At 46.4% G+C, this 18677-nt stretch overlaps 1 protein-coding gene across 1 annotated transcript in view; it reads right to left on the reverse strand.

The window, feature by feature from the left end:
• The window catches only part of CCDC92B (coiled-coil domain containing 92B), a 45582-nt gene that overhangs the window by 16021 nt on the left and 10884 nt on the right, over window positions 1-18677 (reverse strand). The window contains exon 3 of the mRNA XM_073315631.1: window positions 283-330. Coding sequence (XP_073171732.1) covers window positions 283-330 — 48 coding nt within the window. The remainder of the gene's footprint in view (window positions 1-282; window positions 331-18677) is intronic.

Consider the following 18677-nt stretch of genomic DNA (forward strand, 5'->3'; position numbering starts at 1 on the left):
AAATACAGGTCTCTATGCACTGAGTTGAAAGATTATACCCTTAGCTGGTAGCAGTAACAGTTCCTTTGTTCTCTCTGTAGACCAGCTGCTAGAGAAAAACACTTAACAGTCACAAAGCTGGTGTATTACACTCCAACCCCTAAAATTAGCCTCTCCAGGTTACGGTTGAATCCTGTTGTCAGGCAGTGTGTGGATGCTTGAAGTGTTCCTTCCTACATCAGCCTTGTTGTTCTCGGCCCATCTGTCAAGTCCCAAACCACATGAAAAAGCTTTTGATCTTACCTTGCTGGTGAGTTTCCAGTTCCTTTGTCTCAAGGTCATGGGTCAGATCTAGAAGACAAAGCAAACAGCCATCAAAAGAAAATGTATCATTCTGGCAGACTCTGCTCTTCGCATTTACTCATCATCATGTTTAATGCTTTAAAAAGTGGATTGCTGGATGGCTTGTAATTTATAATGGCTCTTGATGGTGTCTCTTAGACTGAGCCCAAACCGTCATGACAAATGTTTCTGTCTCAGAGAATTCAGTGACATGCTGATGTGGAAATAGATATTTCTTGCTAGATGGAGAGTATTAGTATATTATCAAGCAGCCATGTAGCTTTTACATTCTGAATGACAAGTCTCCCCCATGTGTAACCAACATAATAATTACAGATGCTGCCCCATCAGCTGCAGTGATGGAGCAACCGGTAATTGTTTAGCATGGCAATGCCTCTTTTTAAAAACGGAGTCGCTGGAGCATTCAGTTGAACCATTTTAGGTGCTTATTTAAGCCAGGACAAAGAGCAGAGCAAGTGAAGTGAAAACAGAGCAGAGTGTAAACTGCCTACTGAAGGATCTCATAATTTACTCTGACTGACTCTTTCTGTCTGTCTGCCTCTTGCTCTGCATATTCTGAAAGCAGAGCACTCTTGTCTCCTGTACTAGAGACTGTAATAAGGATGTTGTCGGCACTCTTCTGGCATTGTCCAGCTTTTAAATCCTGTCACCCAAGGTAGCTTGGATAGTATATGTGACATCTACCAATTAAGCATCCAAGTTCTCAGCCACTGGGCTTCCATTCTGATGATGAAATGCTTGTAAGTGAATATCCGTATGTAATGGTCACCATCATGGGCTGTCACCACAGTGGGGTTGCACTTGAGACCCCCAGCACTAAACGTGTAACCCTCTACTAGTTGAGATTAAGGAAATGCCCTGATCCTCAAAGGTATTTAGGCACCTAACTCCTTTAGTTGGTAGTTGTACTAGACTCATACCTGCTATGGATCATCCATGGGAATGGTGTGTGAAATACAAAATGAGCAGCGGATTACACTTGCTTGGGCTGTGCTGGCTGAGTTCTGAACTGGTCTCTGAAATGCAGAGAGCTCTCCTGCTTGTGTAGTTGAATTAAACTGTCTTCACAAAGCAGCTGCTAACCAGTTTGCTTCTGGACTCTTACCCTTTGCTCTAAAAACAACATGCATATCCTTGACCCATGCTCCTGTCTTATCTTTCATATCATAAAGATATATAAATATAATGAACGTACAACATGCTTTTTAGGTTTACGTTACTGAAATCCCATGATTGAACAGAGGAAAGATATTTTGCAATCACAAAACGTTGCTAGCAGCGTTTTAATATTCAGAGATGAGACATATCAGGGCTGCACGCTATAGACATTATGATAATGATCTAACAGTTATCTATGGAGCCGAGCCCTGATCCTGCTTGCATCCATGCTGAGGGGAGCAGGAGCAGGCCCATTATGTGAAGCTGATATATAACAGTAAACTCAAAAGATGAATAAAAGCCTCTGAGAGTTTGTTTCACTGCATTTTTAAATGACTTGGCACCTGGACCTTATATTAAATCCATTCCTTTCTGCTGATGAATAATGGGGCATACCGGCAATCGAAAGAGGATAGTGTGTGAGCACAGGGGTGGTGTGTAAATTTGAGTGCAATGAAGGGGGGTCAGTCTGTGGGGAGAGAATGCGGCAGCAGCTGGGTTCAAACCCTTTGGTTTACAATAGTTTCAGAGGTAGAAGCAGAGTCTGATACAGAGGAAGCTGGCTAGGAAGCTGGGACCCGATTCAGTTTCTCTTTTTAGCAGATCAAGGTGAAATGCTGCTCGCTATAAAGCTGTTGGGAATTTTGGCGTTGCCTCCTTTGGGACCAGACTTTGGCTCTTCATTTACAAGGGAAGTGATGAATTCGAGTTGCTTTCCCTTTCTCCAATGGGAAAAGGGAGACAGAAGCTTTCGATTCTGGTCAGCTGGCCTTTTGCAGCGGGCTGTGTCTTCCCAAGCCTGGGAGCACTCAGACCTGCTGCTGGGGCTGGTAGGCCGAACTCTACTGCCATGTTAGGGCCCAGCCCTGCAAACGGCTGAGCGCATCCGGAAAGATACTGAGGGACCTCAACCCCTTTTGCGGTTAGTCGGAGATGAGGATGCTCAGCAAATTGCTGGAGGGACTCTACAGCTGGCAGGATCAGGCCATGCCATTGTCAGGCATACTAGAGTGAATCTATTGACTGGGCAGCATCCAGCCTGCGGGACAGGAGTTTCACCGAGCTTTGTGCTTATCATCCCTTGTCATTTGCAGGGGAGAGGAGGCCTGATCCACCTGTCGTTTATACCCATTTTACACTAATGTAGTGCCAGGACCTTCTAAAGAGCTTCTCCTGATTCATCCTGGAGGCAAGGTCATGTCTACACTGCAATCTGAGGTGTGATGGCAGCTTGGGTAGACATGCCCCTGCTAGCATTGCTAAAAATAGCCACGTAGACACAGCAGTGCAGGCCTCAGCAATGCAAGCAGGTCTCCGGGGTTGCAGCCATGCTTGTACAGACTGTGCCGAAGCCCGTGCCGCCGCATCTACCCTGCTGTTTTTAGCAATGCCGGCGCTGATATGTCTGCCTGCGCTCCAGACACGCCCGGGAATGCAGCATAGACACAGCCAACGTGGGCATGTCTACACTGCACCTGGAATGAGCCTCCCAGCCGGGGGAAACAGACTTCGCTTTAACGCTGCAACTTGGGCTGCAGCACGGGGCCTCAAGCCCTTCCCACCCGCCCTCTGAGGCTTCAGAGCCCGAGCTGCAGCCTGAGCAGCAATGTCTGCACAGCGATTTTTAACACACGAGTGTGAGCTCGGCTAACGCAAGCCTGTCGGCCCAGGCTGAGCAGTTCATTCCCAATGAGAAGAGAATTAGGCCCAAAGAATCTTATTCCTGCCCTTACCTCGGCTCCCGGTTCACCAAGCCACCATCCTCTCGTCATAGAAATGTCTCATAAAGACTCATTTCTTCCCTGACACCCGCAAAAGGGAGTTTGCAATAATATATTAAGACAAATTCTTAGTAACGTCTGCCTCAGGGCTTCCCAAAGTGTCCTGTCTTGTAGCAACTGGAAGCTCTTTGGGGCAGGCTCTATATTGATTTCGTGTTGGTACAGTGAGTTTCCTTTTTTTCAAATTTTCTCTTTGGGACCAATGGATAAAAGGAATTAGAGAGATATTCATCCTAGTGAGCAGAAAGATGCTCTCTGTGTTTGGGACTCAGGAGAGCTGGTTTCAATACATAACTCTGCCACAGACTTCCGGCACGACCTTGAGCCAGTCATTTAATCTTTCTGGCCCAGATCCTCAAAGGTATTTAGGCTCCTGACTTCCATTGAGGATCTGGGTCTCTGATGGGGTGACTGCCCTACAGAGAACTAGAAGGGGTTAAGATGGCCAGCAGACCAATTAACTCCACAGGCTTCACCTGGAGGAAGAGCCATGGAGCAGGGAACTAATTAGAAGCAGGTTCAGCTGTGTAGCCACAGGAGGGGTCTGTAAAGAACCAAGCAGCTGGTAACAGATGGAGGCTGCTGAGAAAGGCAGACGGTAATAGTTCCTGTGAAGAGGGTTTTGGTGCTGTTATACCCAGAAAGAGAGAAGGGGAACCACGTGTGGTGAGAAGCAGTCCCTGGAAGGAGCAGTGAGGGCTGAGAGAGGAAAGCACAGAACTGCTGAGTTGGAGGTCCCTGGACTGGAACCCAGAGTCAGGCTGGGCCTGGGTTCCCTACCAGCTGCGGAGGGAGTGGTGCCATGGGGCAGCGAGAGGGACTTTGCTACCTTGGAAGGGGGAACACTGAGTGGCCTGGCTCCAGCGCTGAGTCACGAAGCCCATGCTGCAGTTTTTGGAACGAGAGATGGGCTGCAGACCAGAGGGAGAGACTGAGCAATAGCGTGTGAACCCTGGAAGTGGGTGTTGACCTCAAGAGCTAATCCCTAGAGCGAGCAGGAGGAGGCACCAGACCAGTGGTGAGTGGTGCTGTCTGCGATGGCCTCATTTCCCAGTCTGTAATAGGGGGATAATCCTAATTCCTTTTGCCTACCCGTAGGGTTTGTCAACCATGGAAGTTTTGCTGCTTTCACTTTGCCTGCATAGATACAGCAGCAGAAATTACGCCATACTCTAGACAGATTTAACGCTAATCTAAAAGGGGCTTATAGCTTGTTCTAGTTCAGGTAGCAAAATAAGACAAACCAGTATAAGGCACCTGTAACAGGGCAGCCTGCCCCTTTCAGCTCCAGTTCTGCCCCGCTACCCTGTAGCGAGGTGCAGCAGGGCCAGATTTAGGGGCAGGTGACCCGGGTGCAGGGCTTAGAGGGTGCCGGGCTTGGGGTGCTGTGTTTGTTGTTAGGGACAAAAGGGTCCATAGAACGTCTGAGGTAACGTGTTCCAGGTATTCTGTATGTGGATTCATTTTTCGCTGACCTCCTAGAATGTTCTGGACCTTTGTAGAATCTCCTGAGGTATGTCAAAATTTGACAAATTGGGGGGGGGGGGGGGCACCAAAGATGCTCCTTGCCTGGGGTACCATTTGGTCGAGGGCTGGCCCTGGGTGCAGGGGCTGGGATTTCTACAAAGAGGCCCAGCATTTGAGGGTTAACTGGGAGACAAGTGGACAGGCTGCTCCTATGGAGATGGAGGGGCAGAAGCCTAGGTGAGGGCCAGGGGGCTGTCTGAGGACTGTGGCCACCCAGATGGCTTTGTAGAAGATTGGGGCCTCGACTGGAGGGTGGTGTGGCTCAGAGCCTGGATACCTGTGGTGGGCGTTGAGACAGGCTGACAAGAAAAGATGCTGGATTGAAGATCCTCTGTTTTGTGGGTCTGTTAGGCTTGGCTGGAGTAGCCAAAGATAGTTGTGGGGAAGCTGAGGTGGCGTGCTGCAACGCGAGGCCCGGCTGTGAGGGGATGCTCAGAGATGGTAAGTGTTGGAACAGGACCTTTATATTAGTATCAGTGTGTCTGTGCTACGGGTTGTATTGGTATAACTATAGTGGTAAAAATAACCCCCCTCCTCCCCAACTGACTTATACTGGTATAACTCTTCTAGTATAGTATCAGAGGGGGAGGTGTGTTAGTATCAGAGGGGGAGGTGTATCCACAAAAACAACAAGGAGTCAGGTGGTGCCTTAAAGATGAACAGATTTATTTGGGCATAAGCTTTTGTGGGGCGGGGGGAGAAAAACCCATGTCCAAATAAATCTTAGTCTTCAAGCTGCCACCGGACTCCTCATTGTTCTTCTAGTATAGTCTCTAATCTGTCTCGCCTACCTTGATCAGAAAAGCTTTTTGGGTAAGCACTGTCTATGTACAATGGGGCTCCAATTTCTCTAGGGGCTACTGTACTTCAAATACTCATTGTTGTATTAACAATACTGTGAATAACGCAAACATCGATATGGGCAAACATCAACAATGTTGAAGATAGTATTGGGGTTTTGTTTTTAATGATCATGCAAGCCTAAGCGTTTGTTGTCAAAATGAAGTGCGGCCACAGATTAGAAAGTGTGAGTGAACAAACGAAGCCCAAACAATTTGGCTTGGAGACTTTTAGAGCCTGCCAAATAGTTAGATATCCTGTAACAATGAGAAGATGCTGATCATGACTCCTTTGGAGACGATGGGGACTGAGAGGCTGCGTCGCAGCTCGTCCACATGGTGCGTTAGTGTGTGCTAGCTGGGGGTGTAGATTCTAGTCTGCGCTCCCGTGTCGTGCACTAACTGGCCTGCGTGGACCCTGTTGGTGTTCGCTGGAAGTTCCCTAGTGCGCGTTAATGTAGCCCTGTTTGAAATGGGGTGCTCTCCGTGTGCAATAGGGAACTAGTCATGCATATCGGCAGGGTCCACCTGGGCCACCCAGTGTTCACCAGCATGTTGCGCATGAATGCATCATGTAGATGAGCCCTTACTCGAATGGGAAAGACCAACTGTACTTTCTCCTTAACCATGAAAACCAACAAGACTTATTATTTTATGCAAAACTGCTGTGATTATGTCAGTCACCCCCAGAAATATGTCATTATTGTTCCATGGGGAGTTTTATTCCTGGTTTGCTTTATCAGGCTGTTCCTTGTTCTCCCACACAGACAGCTATATCACCAGCTGGATTAACCGTTTGTTAATATTTCGTAGATGAGACCCATAGGATTTTGCTTTAAGTTACACCAGTGCAAATCCAGAAACACACCACTTACATCAACAGGATTACACCAATGCAGAGAGCAGAATCTGACTGTCTCTCTCTGTCAGCATTCCCCCCCCCACACTGACATAGAATAGTATCTACGCAGTGCAACGTGTTTAAGAATGACGAGGTCTTTCTACAGCAGGAGTAGCACTTTTGTCCTTTCTTTGTTCTAGCCATTGCCTGTTGTCTGCCAGCAGCGTGCTGTCTCTCTTCCTGTCACTTAGGGAACACCTTTACAAAACAATCCTACAGCATTCCTGGGCATCCCAGATTAGACCGCAGGCTTTTCCAAGTGGGAGCTTTTAATGTGCCCTCACAATGGGGCCCTGATTTTGGCTGGAAACTCTAAATGCTACTGGAATAAAAATAATAGTCCAATAAAAGTAGAGGAGAGATTCTCACCCCCCATCCCAAGTGCCTCTGCTATAAAGAGGCTGCAAGTAGCCTGGGAGTTTTCCTTTAGTGTAGGGCTGCTGTCAGTGGCCCTAGGCTGCCCCCCCTTCCCCCCCAGTGTCTCAGCAGCGCTTGCTGAGATGGAAATTCTGGGTTGTGACACAGCTCATAGACAGCATCAGAAGGCTGCTGTAAATCAGAACAGCCAATAGCTGCTCTAACTTGTGCAGAGGGCTGCACTAGGCCCAGACTCCAGAGTAAAAGAAAAAGTGGCATAAAGTCTCCCTTCCCTGCCCACCTGGACTGTGTTTTCTGTGCTGCATCTCCTGAAAGCATACAACCAGATCCTGCGCCACCTCTCCAGGCAGGATGTTCTTTTCCTAGGCCCTGCCCCTGGCTCCCAATAGTCTGACTCTAATAATGCTTCAAGCAATTGTATTCAGATCAAATGCCTCCTGTGCTATAAAATCCTATACTCTTACTGATCTATTAACAATAAATTTGGGAAGCTTGGGTAATCCCGGCTGTCTGTCTTGTCTGAGATATATTTTTTTTTTAAATTATTTTAAGGGAAGGGTCCTGCATGTTGTTTGCCTACCAGTAATTCACAGAACCCCCTGCAGTTGTTTTCCACCTGGGCACTAATCAACACACCAGTACTTTGCTAATAATTCTGCTGACAGTTTGCTTTTGGATCTCATTTGCCCATATGCTGTTCATGATGACGGGACAGTTATTCACATCATGTGGCATCACCAGCAACACATACTGGATAGGAAACCTATCACCATTTGGTGAGGAGTGTAATTTCTTGATATTATGTGGGTGCCGCAGGGTCATGACTGTTACAGGCAAGCCAAACTTTCAAAAGTAGCCACTAATTTTGGATGCTCAGTTCAAGAAAGAAATTAGAATGCAGGGGATTTTCACACAATTTTCTACACAGTCCAGGCTCGTTACAGGGATGCCCCCAAAGCAAATTCCCACATCCAAATGCCTCTCAAACTTGCGGGGATTTGGAATTAGAACCTGACTCCAGACCCAGGTTTTCTCCTCTATCTTAGATACTTACGTGGCCTCCATTGCCATAGTGCCTCACAACACCACTATGAAGTAGGGCAGTGCTGTTGTTCCTATTTCTCAGAAGGGGAATTGAGATCAAGACTCAGTGTCTTGCTAGAGATCACACAGGAAGTTTTTGTGGTAGGAACAGAGAAATGAGCCCAGGTCTCTCAAACCCCAAACCAGCTCCCTAGCCACAGGAACATCCTTCCTCTCTTCTGCCTGGTTTCTATTTCTGTAAGAGATCTGCACGTGCCCAGACGTTGAGGCTGGTGTGTATGCGCTGAAATCTGAACCAAATTTTGGTGCTCAGGCTCATTTCTAGATAACGTTGCACACCAAGTTAAAGTACTGTTGTAAGGGGCGGTGGGGGAAAGGAAACTCCTCTCTGAAAGCTTCTTTGGAGAAAGGAAGGCCCTCCAGAATCACTGTTTAAAGGGGGCCTTTATGTCTTATGGGTGGATTAAAGCTAAAGGGGCCTGGATCCATCAAAACTTTGGGGACTCCTAAATAGACTCTACATCCCAGATATATCTAATGGACCTGGGGTTTCCTTCCAAATGTAGTAGCCCAGCTAACACACCCCCATCTCAGCAGACCAGCAACTGACAGCCTCAACTGACAGCATGTCCTATTGATCTGCCTCTTGCAACTTCTTTGTCATTGCCTCCTGCTGCCTCAAGTCTGGTGGCCCAAATCCCAGGCATTCTAACTTAATTTGCCACTGCACGTTCCCCTCCATCCTGTTCCTCTAAAGCCTGGTGGCATCACAGCAGAGCCGTCTTAAGTGCACCAACCACATAGTGTCCAATACTTGGCAACCCATGGACTTGTTTGCATGGCAGCCTATAGTCTTGCTTCACAGGTGCTGAGCCACAGGAATTAGACTTGGACACAGCACTGCTACAGAATGGTTATGAGCTAGGAGAGCCTACGGTTGAAATGCCAAGCATTTTGCACTGCTTCAGAATCCCTGTATCTAGTAACTCCTAACAGGGAGTAGGTCAGGGAGACAGAGATGGGGGGTGGGGAGGATCTAGTGCTCTGAGCACAGGAAGAGGAGCCAGGTGCTCCTAAATCCTCAGCCTGGCTCTGGCACTCCCTCCATCTGTAGCCTTGGAAAAGTCACTTAACCTCTCTGCCTTAGTTTCTCCCACATGCAAAATGAGGGCTGTCTGTACCTACGTCACAGGGCTGTGGAGTTCATGTTTGTGGAGCGTTTTGAAGCATGAAAAAGCATGGCATCAGAGCTAAGTATTTTCACTAAGAAAAGCAAAACCAGCATCAAGTGCAGCTTATTGTGACTCCTGGGTCTTGTCATGCTGTTTACCGGGAGCAGAGACGTGCAGGGAGTGTGCTTTATGCAGTCACACCACAGCTCAGTCTTCAGTCACCGGGCAATCGGGGCAGCCCCAGAGGTGGTTACATAGGGAGGCCGTGCTAGCAGCAAAGAGCATTGCAAGATGGAGAATGGGGGGGAAAAAAAAACCCCTGGGTGCTGGCTGTCTTTGAACAAAGATCAGTTTTTAATTCCTAGGAAACACATGCTGTATGAATGTTTGTCTCATGCATGTCTCTACACATACATGCTCATGTGTGAGTGCTTGTGTGTGCATAGATACCTATGCTTGCATTCACATAGTTCTGCTTGGGTGCATGTGTGTATGCACTTGTGTATATTTGTGCGCGCATGCCATTCCAGAAGCTCTGTAGGTGTTAACAGATAAAGTGCCAGTAGATGGTGCTCCAGAACATGCAGCATCATGCCTCGGGTTTTGTAGGAACAATGAAACTTGTTGTGCTGGGCAAATAGGAGTTCTTTACATCAATCCTGAACATACTCAGAATTGCCAATCCCAAGATTCAAAACTCAGGAGTCAGACATCTCCACCCCCAAATCATCAGATTGGCTTAAAAATGAGAACTCTGCTTTCTGGGTTCTTTTACTTTGCTTTCCAGTCTTGGAAGCTTTAGAGATCACGTTTTCAAGCTTTTCTCCATAATTACCTTTTCAAAATTAAAGCTGAGATTCTCCGGTTTTTGTTCGACTCCAGAGCTGGGGGTTTAAGGAAAGCATCAAATCTCATGGGATGCACAATGAAAACATTGCATAAAAGTGTTCATGTGCACAATTCATGCACATGCTTCTTTGCTGCATTTTTGAGGCTTCTCAACTCTGATTTCCTAGCAGCAATTTCAAAAGCCCCATATCAGTTTGGTGGCAGCCCTCTCCCATATCCAAGGAAGGCTTGCTGCTCTTCCCTCTGGAGTCCCTCAATGCCTTTCTGACCATTGGGCAGAGGGGTTGCGTCCTCTGGGGATGGAGGACAGACCTTAAGCAGTGATGGAAAGAAGGGTAGAAATGACAGGTCTAATTCTACTTCTTGTTCATATCCAAAATGCCACAATTCATATTTCTGACTGCCAGGAAAAATACTAATATATGGCTATGTTTGTGTGTATCAAAATGACTGCTTTGACCTTATTGTAGCAAAACATTGCAGTAAGGCGGTTTCAGAAATTTCAATCTTAAACTTTAATTTTCCAGGAAATTCTGAATCTTTAAATTCAGGGCAACAGGAAACTTTGAAATGTCACAATTTCCTGACCAATAGAAACTCAAGTTTCAACCACCTCTAGTGCAGGGATTCCCAAACTTGGTTCATGGCTTGGTTCGTGGCTTGTTCAGGGTAAGCTCCTGGTGGGCCGCGAGACACTCTGTTTACCTGAGCATCTGCAGATACGGCCGCTCGCAGCTCTCGGTGGTTGCGGTTTGCTGTTCCTGGCCAATGGGAGTTGCAGGAAGTGGCACGGGCCAGGCCACCGCTTCCCGCAGCTCCCATTGGCTGGGAATGGCGAGCTGCGAGCGGCCGTACTTGTGGACGCTCAGGTAAACAAAGCGTCTCGTGGCCCGCCAGGCACACTTACCCTGAACAAGCCACGAACCACGTTTAGGAACCCCGCTCCAGTGAGTAGTGCATTGACTTCAATGGGTCTACTCGGATGCATGAAGTTAGGCTCTGATCCTGCAAACACATGCATAAGAGTTGTCCCAGTTCTGAATTAGGATGATATTTTCAGCTTTGATTTTTATACGGTCAGATTAAACCAGTGGTTTGGGAATAAATCTGCTTGGTGAGAGACCATAGGGAAATGTCAACCCAAGACCACTAAAGTTACTCCAGATCAAAATGTGCAGCTTCTCACTTCAATGAATCTCCGTTAAAAACTACATTGGCCATTCATTCTCACACAAAGATCTTTCAGGGATGATTATATATGTGTTACAAAAACGACTGTTCAACCCAAGAATCCTGTTTCTTTCCCTCTTCCTAGACTTGGGCTACAAACATGATTTTACTAGGGATGATGGGGATAGGGGTGGGGTGAATTTGCATCTATTAATAGTTTGCTTTTAACCCCAAACCTTTACAAATTATCTTTCAAGATAATTATCATGCAACCACCAAACCTAAGGGAGGTGCGGGGGAGAGTAACATCAAAATTGCTAGGTTTTTTCCGAAAATTGAATTTAAATGGTTAATCTTTGTCCTAGATTTTTCTGTTAATCTGCTTTCATATTGACTTTAATCTCCACAGTAGCACATCACATTAGACACTGCTACACTTCAGAATCTAATCACTTGGCTTGATTTCCGCCCTTCCCTACCCCCCCCCCCCCCCAGGCCTCTGTGCTTTGTCTTTAAAAATAAATCTGTAGTGACTGTACCGGTAATGGAGAACCTACTGTAATTTCTGGAAACCATTCAGCACTCTGTCCATTGGAAATCAATATCGACCGCTTTATTTTTCTACAGCTAAAATGGGATACAAGGCGCATTTAAAAGCGCAGCAAAATCTCCTGTGGCTGTATTTTAGAACAAGACACCGCTCTCCCTGGCTTGGGGTGAATTTAGGTCTCAAAGTTTTGATATATATAACAGGGGGCCTTGATCCTGCATTGAAACCAATAGGACTACTCATCTGAATAAGGACTTGCAGAATCTGGCTCTTGTCCACACAGGAAAGAGAGAACCTGGAAGAGCAGTGTCCTGCATAAGTAAGGGCTTTTATATGAGTGGGGACTGATGTGAGTAAAGGCTTCAGGATCAGACCTTAGCTTTGCTAGTGGATGTTTTGAGCTTGTCCCTCTAGGTCTGCATTGTCTCAAGATACAGACTTTCTATCAAGGTGAAATTACTGGTGGTCTAGTCTGAGGTGGGGAGAGCACTGTGATTTATAATGGCCTCATGCTGAATTTAGCAGCGAGCCAACGCTGGGCTTTCCAGGGGTGGAAGGTAAGCTTGTTGCATAAGCAACGTGCGTGGCACGGTATCCGTGGGAGGGAGAGCTGGCGGCACCATTCATGTACTGTCAGGCCTTCACTCCCCCTTCTCCCTCCCCCACTCCCGCAAAAGGAGTGTTCCAAGCAGGGTTGGCATCTGCTGCAATGGGACCTTGATGGTCTTGCTTCGAATGTGTGACCTAAATTTTCTTTAACACACACACACCCCCTTCCTCTCTTCAGCATTAACTTCCTTCAGGTCTTGGAAATGCTTTTTATATACTGGTAAGAGATCACATGCAAGACAGAGGCAAAGTCACAGAGCACTAATCTCCCTCCCTCTCTCCCCAGACTAAATCACACCATCTTTAATCAGTCTTTGCTCTGGCAAAGCTGAAGAGGGCTCTAAACAAAATCCAAACTGTGCTTCTTCAATTCTCCCTCTCCAGGCTACAAGTACCTTCCACTGAAGTCAGTGGCAATTTCCCATACCTTCTGGGAGAACAGGGCCACGGACCGCTGCTTATCACTACAACTAAAGCACATCAACCTCATTTAAGGCCCTCAAATGTTTTAAAATCCTTCCCCATTGGTGATTCTCCTTTAACTTGGATTCCTTCATTTAATTTTAAAATAGGATGGGTTATAAACAACATACTGCCAAGCCTGCAGACCTGAGAGCAGAACAACCACCCTGACCTGGGAGGGAGATGAGCTAGGTGACTTAACAATAGAAACTCCAAGCATTTGCACTACAGAGCGGTTTAGCTCCTGATGTTCCACTCTGTAAATGTGTGCTGGTTGCTGCCCTTAGAATCCCCTGGCTTGAGTAAACTGCCTTTACACTACACAATGGTCACCTTGCTACATCCAGCTGTGTTGCCTGGCTAGTTTGGGAAGCTTGGGTTGGTCCCTCCATGTGGCTGTGTCAAAGGGAAATTAACACACTTTTGCTCCTTAGCACTGATATTTCCTGACAGTGCTGACTTTGAACAGGAAAGAGCTGAGTGATTCACTGTTTTATTTCAGTTTGCTTCGTGTAAGCAGCCACCGGTGAGGCAGCTTCTCTTATACGTTGCCATTTCTCAAGACAATCCAGATTGTCAAACAAGGATCCATCCAACGTGGAATCCAACCTCTGCCTGTCAGTATTGTCCGTTATTCTCAAGGAAGGGTGCTGCTTTTGTCTTATTGATGCATGTGTTGTGGAAGGGTTAAGACTGTAGAAGGGGGACATTGGAGGGAAAGCTTCTTGAATACTGTCATTTGAGAAATATGGGACCCTATTTTGCACTCTCACTGGTGCAGACCAGCAGTTACTCCACTGAGGGTGATGGGCCTTGTGCACTCCTGTACACCAGTGAAAAGTGAGTGTAAAACACCACCATGGGAGCCATTTACACTCACTGTGCACTGATATAAATGATGGCACAAAGGGCAGGGCAATGGAGAACCAGGCCTAGTGGCGTTGCGTCCATGTAGAACGAGCGGGAGGCCTCGCTCTAGCCCAGCGGGGTCTCTGGCTGTGGCCCAGTGACATGCCTTGCTCAAGGTCATGTTCTAGAACGGAGAATAAAACTCAAGGCCAGAAATGGCTAGTGATATTTGGGTGTCCATTTGGGGGGGGGGGGCAACTGAAGACACTTTAAAAAGTGGCCTGCTTTTCAGAAAGCGCTGAGCATTCTCCCCCTGAAAATCTTTAAGGTGGCTCAACCTGGGAACCCAAAAGATGAGGCAACCCAAAAATCACTAGTCTCTTAAATCTTTCAGACTTCCTATGGTCAGTGCTGGATTCCATGGCTAATCCCTCAAGCTGTCACCTCAGGACCTCTTCCTGAAATTCAGGCCCCGTGCCTCCTGCCCAAGCTCTCCCTTACACAGCCCTCTGTTCAGAGGCGCTAGCAGATCGCACAAATTACTGCCAGAAGGTTTAAGTTTATCTTCTAATTACTGGAGAGGGATCAGGAGAGAGGAGAAATAGTCAGAACAAATCCATTTCTATTTCTGACGTGTTTATGCTGCCCAAATGAAAATGGGGATGGGGCGGGAAGCCAAGTTTTCTGTCATTTCAATAAATGAATCACCATAGGGCTGTTAACAGCATTTTTCTTCCTATAAAACCTGATACTGTAAATACTGGGGGAGTGGGGGGGACTTCTGAACTGACCCAGGGAATGTGATTTGTCTGAAATGGTTTTGGCTGCAATATTTAGTAAAGATGCTTTCCCCTCCCCCATCCCATATCATCTAAACAATGCTAGAAGGCGAAGTAGGATTTCAGCTGAATTTGCTGGCCAGGAGCTTAGAGGATTGGAATTCTTCCATTTGAGTCGTCCCCGTCCCTCCATTGGAAGGATAACTCCATTTGGTAAATTGCTACCGAGGAATCTCACTCTGACTGCTGTGAATGCCATTAACCAGTTGTAATTTATGACCTCCAGTCAAATATTCAGCAGACTTTACATGCCTTTCACTTACTGCTTATGGAGTCTTCTGTAAACTTGCTTTCTTTTTTCTTTCTTTTCTTTTTTTTCTTTCTTTTCTTTTTTTTCTTTCTTTTCTTTTTTTTCTTTCTAAAGCTTTACTGGTTAAAGCTGTGAAAAGGTGAACTGAAGTTCCTGGAATCCATTAACTTGACTGGATGCTTTGGGTGGGTAGAGCATGCTTCTGGAAAGGTGGGTGGTTCAGAATTAATCATCCTGTGGTCCACCTGAGATTGCCTGTTGGCACATGGCAGGTGACGGTGGTTGTCTTGCAGGCAAATCTCATGCTGTGGTTACATGTGGAAGGTGCTAAATAGATGTTTATGGGCCTCAGGGAAGGCTTCAGGGGAGGGAAGCCGCTACTTAATCTACAGTGCATTTGACAGGCTGTCCAAAGGGTTCTTGCTGATCTCTGATTCATTACCTCACAGGAGGAGGCGGTGCAGTGGTTTTTAAAGATTTTTCCTGATGAGTCGTTATTAGTAACCCGATATTGACAAAATGTTGCAACAGGAATGAAAAAGCCCTTTTGGGTGAGAGGCTTATTACCAGAAACAACAAGCAAATGGTGCATATGTTGGCGTGCGCTGCTTACAGCAACCTGTGTCTAGAATTCCTCTGGAATCTAAGAAGTTAGGATTAAGACAAACTAGCTATTCTGAAAGGTAATGCTGGGAAATGGGAGAATTTGCTAAAGTAGCAAAAAGTTGCTTTTTAGAACAGACACCATGCCATACGGTTCTCCCCAGGGCTAGCCTCCTGCTGAAAGATAAAGGACGACATTGAAAATGTGACATCAGATCCTAGCCCTGAATGATCACGACCAAAAGTCGCTGCTGTCTGATGTTGTATCAGTGGCCTGTGTGACATAAGATACTCTGTCTCAGGCTGGTTCCCAGTGGCTAGGCATCCTCCTCACTAAAACTAGCCTTATCAATGGTCCTCCGATTTGGAAACCTCATCCAAGAAATCAAGGGTTAAATGGCTCATGGGCACATCCAGGACCAAGTACACTGAAGTACACTGGTGTGTGGGATCTTACATTGCTTCTGCCTATGCTGGACTTAATTTACACACATCTTGTGTATGCATCTATGACTTTGAGAGGCACTCCGACACTAAGGTGTCGGACACAGGATAGATGACCATATCAGTGGTATAGAAGTCTTACGGTGCCTCAGCTAGCAAAAATCAGCCTAGCTCTGGAGCCAGTGGAGCACTGCTGATTTACACCAGTTGATCTGGTAAAATGGTACTATCCTTAGACATGGTGGGGAAGAAATGATCTATAATGTCCAAGTATGAAATGGGTCATTGAAGCCAGTGGGCATTTCAAAGCCTCCAAACCTGATTTATGCACAAGAAATCTATTTCCTCTCATGGCTGGAAGTGCTGCATTTGGGTCTAGTTAAAAAATAGAACAGCGAAAGTATGAAAGGGATGGGGAAAATAGATGATTTTGTCACTGCAGACTTATCTTTGTTTCCTTGGAGTCAGTGAGAGAGAGGAGAGCTAAAAGACAATGAGTAATTAGTCATTGCTGAATTATTGATGAAAGATACTGTACGAGTTAGAACAAATTTCAGCAATGGGAGGGAGTTAAGTGAATCATTTGCTCTTCATAAAGCCTCTCCAGATGAAGACACAAATCTGTTCTGACCTACCCATCTCCTGCCATGGGCAACAACAGGATTTTAAAGTGACCCTCACTTTCCCAAACTCCAGTTCACACAACCCCCCAGGTTCACAGAAGGTTCCTGTGGCTCCCCAGTTAGCACATGGTGAATCTGTGGTCCTGTCACCCCCTCTTAGCTTCAAGCTTCATGTCTAAGACTCGCAGAGCTGGAGATAAGCTCCTTGGCCACACGTCTCCTGTGCAATGCCTAAGCTCTGTGAGAAGGTTTTATCTTAAGGCATGTGCCCTGTGGGGTTCCTAAACACTGCAAGTCTGAAGCTCCTTGGGGGCAGCCTCTGAAACCCCCAAACCTATGGATGCTTCAGGTGTCCTATAACTTCGCAGAATCAGTCCCTTAGTAATTCTTTAACTTCTCCACGTTGGGAACTTACGCTGTATTCATGAATCGTAGAAATCGGAGATTGCATTAGTTGTTAGAACCTAGGAAATCTAAACGAAGGTCAAGGCCCCATCACAGTCTAGTCCACTTCCTTGTCAAATTTGGATTGCCCCCTACAGTATATTTAAGTGATTAGATCCTTAACCATTTGTTTCCTATGATAGCTCACAGAACTTCTGGCCTAGAGCAGAAGATACTGGGTATGGGTCTTTGCCTTGTGTTAAAGCAGGAGTTCAGACTAGATCTAATGAAGAGTAGTACTATATAAAAGTAGGTATTACTCTGAAACTGCATTTTACAACATTACCCCTTGGGCTAGCATTTAAAAGCTAGCTCTTCCATTTGTCACTTGCACAATTGTATCATTAAACAAAATTTCCCAGGCCACAAACTGCGAATCTTGTGGAAATGGTGGGAGGTTGCTTTGCAGCAGGAAAAAGCTGCAGCTTGTACTGTGATACCTTGGCATGAATTTTTAAACAAGACTTTTTTTTTTTTTTTTTTAGATGAGCAATGGGGGGGAACCCAATATATTTATGCTGCTAGCTTTAGCATCCATCTAGCATCTCTGTCCTAAAGCAGCAAAACAAGAGGGCTGCTGATGCTGCATGTTACTGAGCTGCTCTGGACTGAGGTGGGGGTCAGAGAATTGATTTCATATTTCCTCACTGCAAAAAAGAAGAAAAGATCCCATTTCCTGTTGCTCTGAAGGAGACTTTTGGTATGATCTCATCCCTGCTGTTATCAATGAAGCCCAGTCTTTCTCCTGTCCTTACGCATGCGGGAGAAAGAATGAACTGTTTTTACATCTGAATCCATAAACAAGAGGCAAAATACCTCTGAAGGCACAGATCAGTGGAGGAAGTGGCAGGATCATCTTTCATGCTCCCCACCCCCCCCAAGACCAGTGAATTGCTGCAGTATAGATAATGCAAGATAAAGCAATAGTGAGTCAAACACAGAGTAGCAGCTGAACACTGCAAAAGCTAATTTCCTATCAAGAAGTGCATTATGATCGACTGTAGAATTAAACCAAAGGGTAGCTTTACAATGATGGGTTATAAGCACAAGTCTCTGCCAGCTGAGTGTCAGAGTAAAATGTGCCCATAGTTTCCAGCATGTCTCTCAGCCAAGGTAGCATTTTGTTACCCACAGTGCGAGAGAAGCTTTAGTGGCTATTATTCAAATTGGATTCAGTGGGATCATCGTATGCCTGGTTAGGATTGTAGGACCATGTTTGTAAACTGAGAACTGTGCCAACAGTGTGAGTATTCAGGATTAAGGACACTCCGGGTATGTCTACACTGCAATGAAACACCTGGGGTTGGCCCATGTCAGCTGATTCATGCTCAAGGGTCTTGGGCTGTGGGGCTCTAAAACTGCAGGGTAGGTGTTTGGGCTCAGCCTGGAGCCCAAGCTTGGGAACCTCCCCGCCCCCTGTGGGGGGTCTATAGAGGAGTATCTTACTCCATGAACCATCCCATTGTCTGCAATGGTACTGTAAGCAAAAAGGACAGCATTGGATTCCCTGCAGCCAGTTAAGGACTGGATTTTTGCATTCAGGCACAGCCATGATAAGCAAGAGGTGGTGCACAAGTTATCCCCCAGGAGATACTGTCCTTAGACATGTTTCTTTGGCAATGTCTATAACAGGGTTGGCACTGTAATTTCCAGTTCAGCTAGAGCTACGTGCGCAAGCTTTGATTCAGCTAGCTGCTAAAAATAGCCGTGTAACTGCAGCTGCATGGGCAGCAGGCGGGGCTAGATGCTGTGGGTATGTACCTCCAGTTTCAGCTGGGATTGTACTCAGTGCAGCTAGCTGTGGCCATGCCACTATTTTTAGCGCACTAGCTCAATCCACGCC

Source organism: Lepidochelys kempii, chromosome 17 (genome assembly GCF_965140285.1).
Source record: "Lepidochelys kempii isolate rLepKem1 chromosome 17, rLepKem1.hap1, whole genome shotgun sequence".
Classification (NCBI taxonomy): Eukaryota; Metazoa; Chordata; order Testudines; family Cheloniidae; genus Lepidochelys; species Lepidochelys kempii.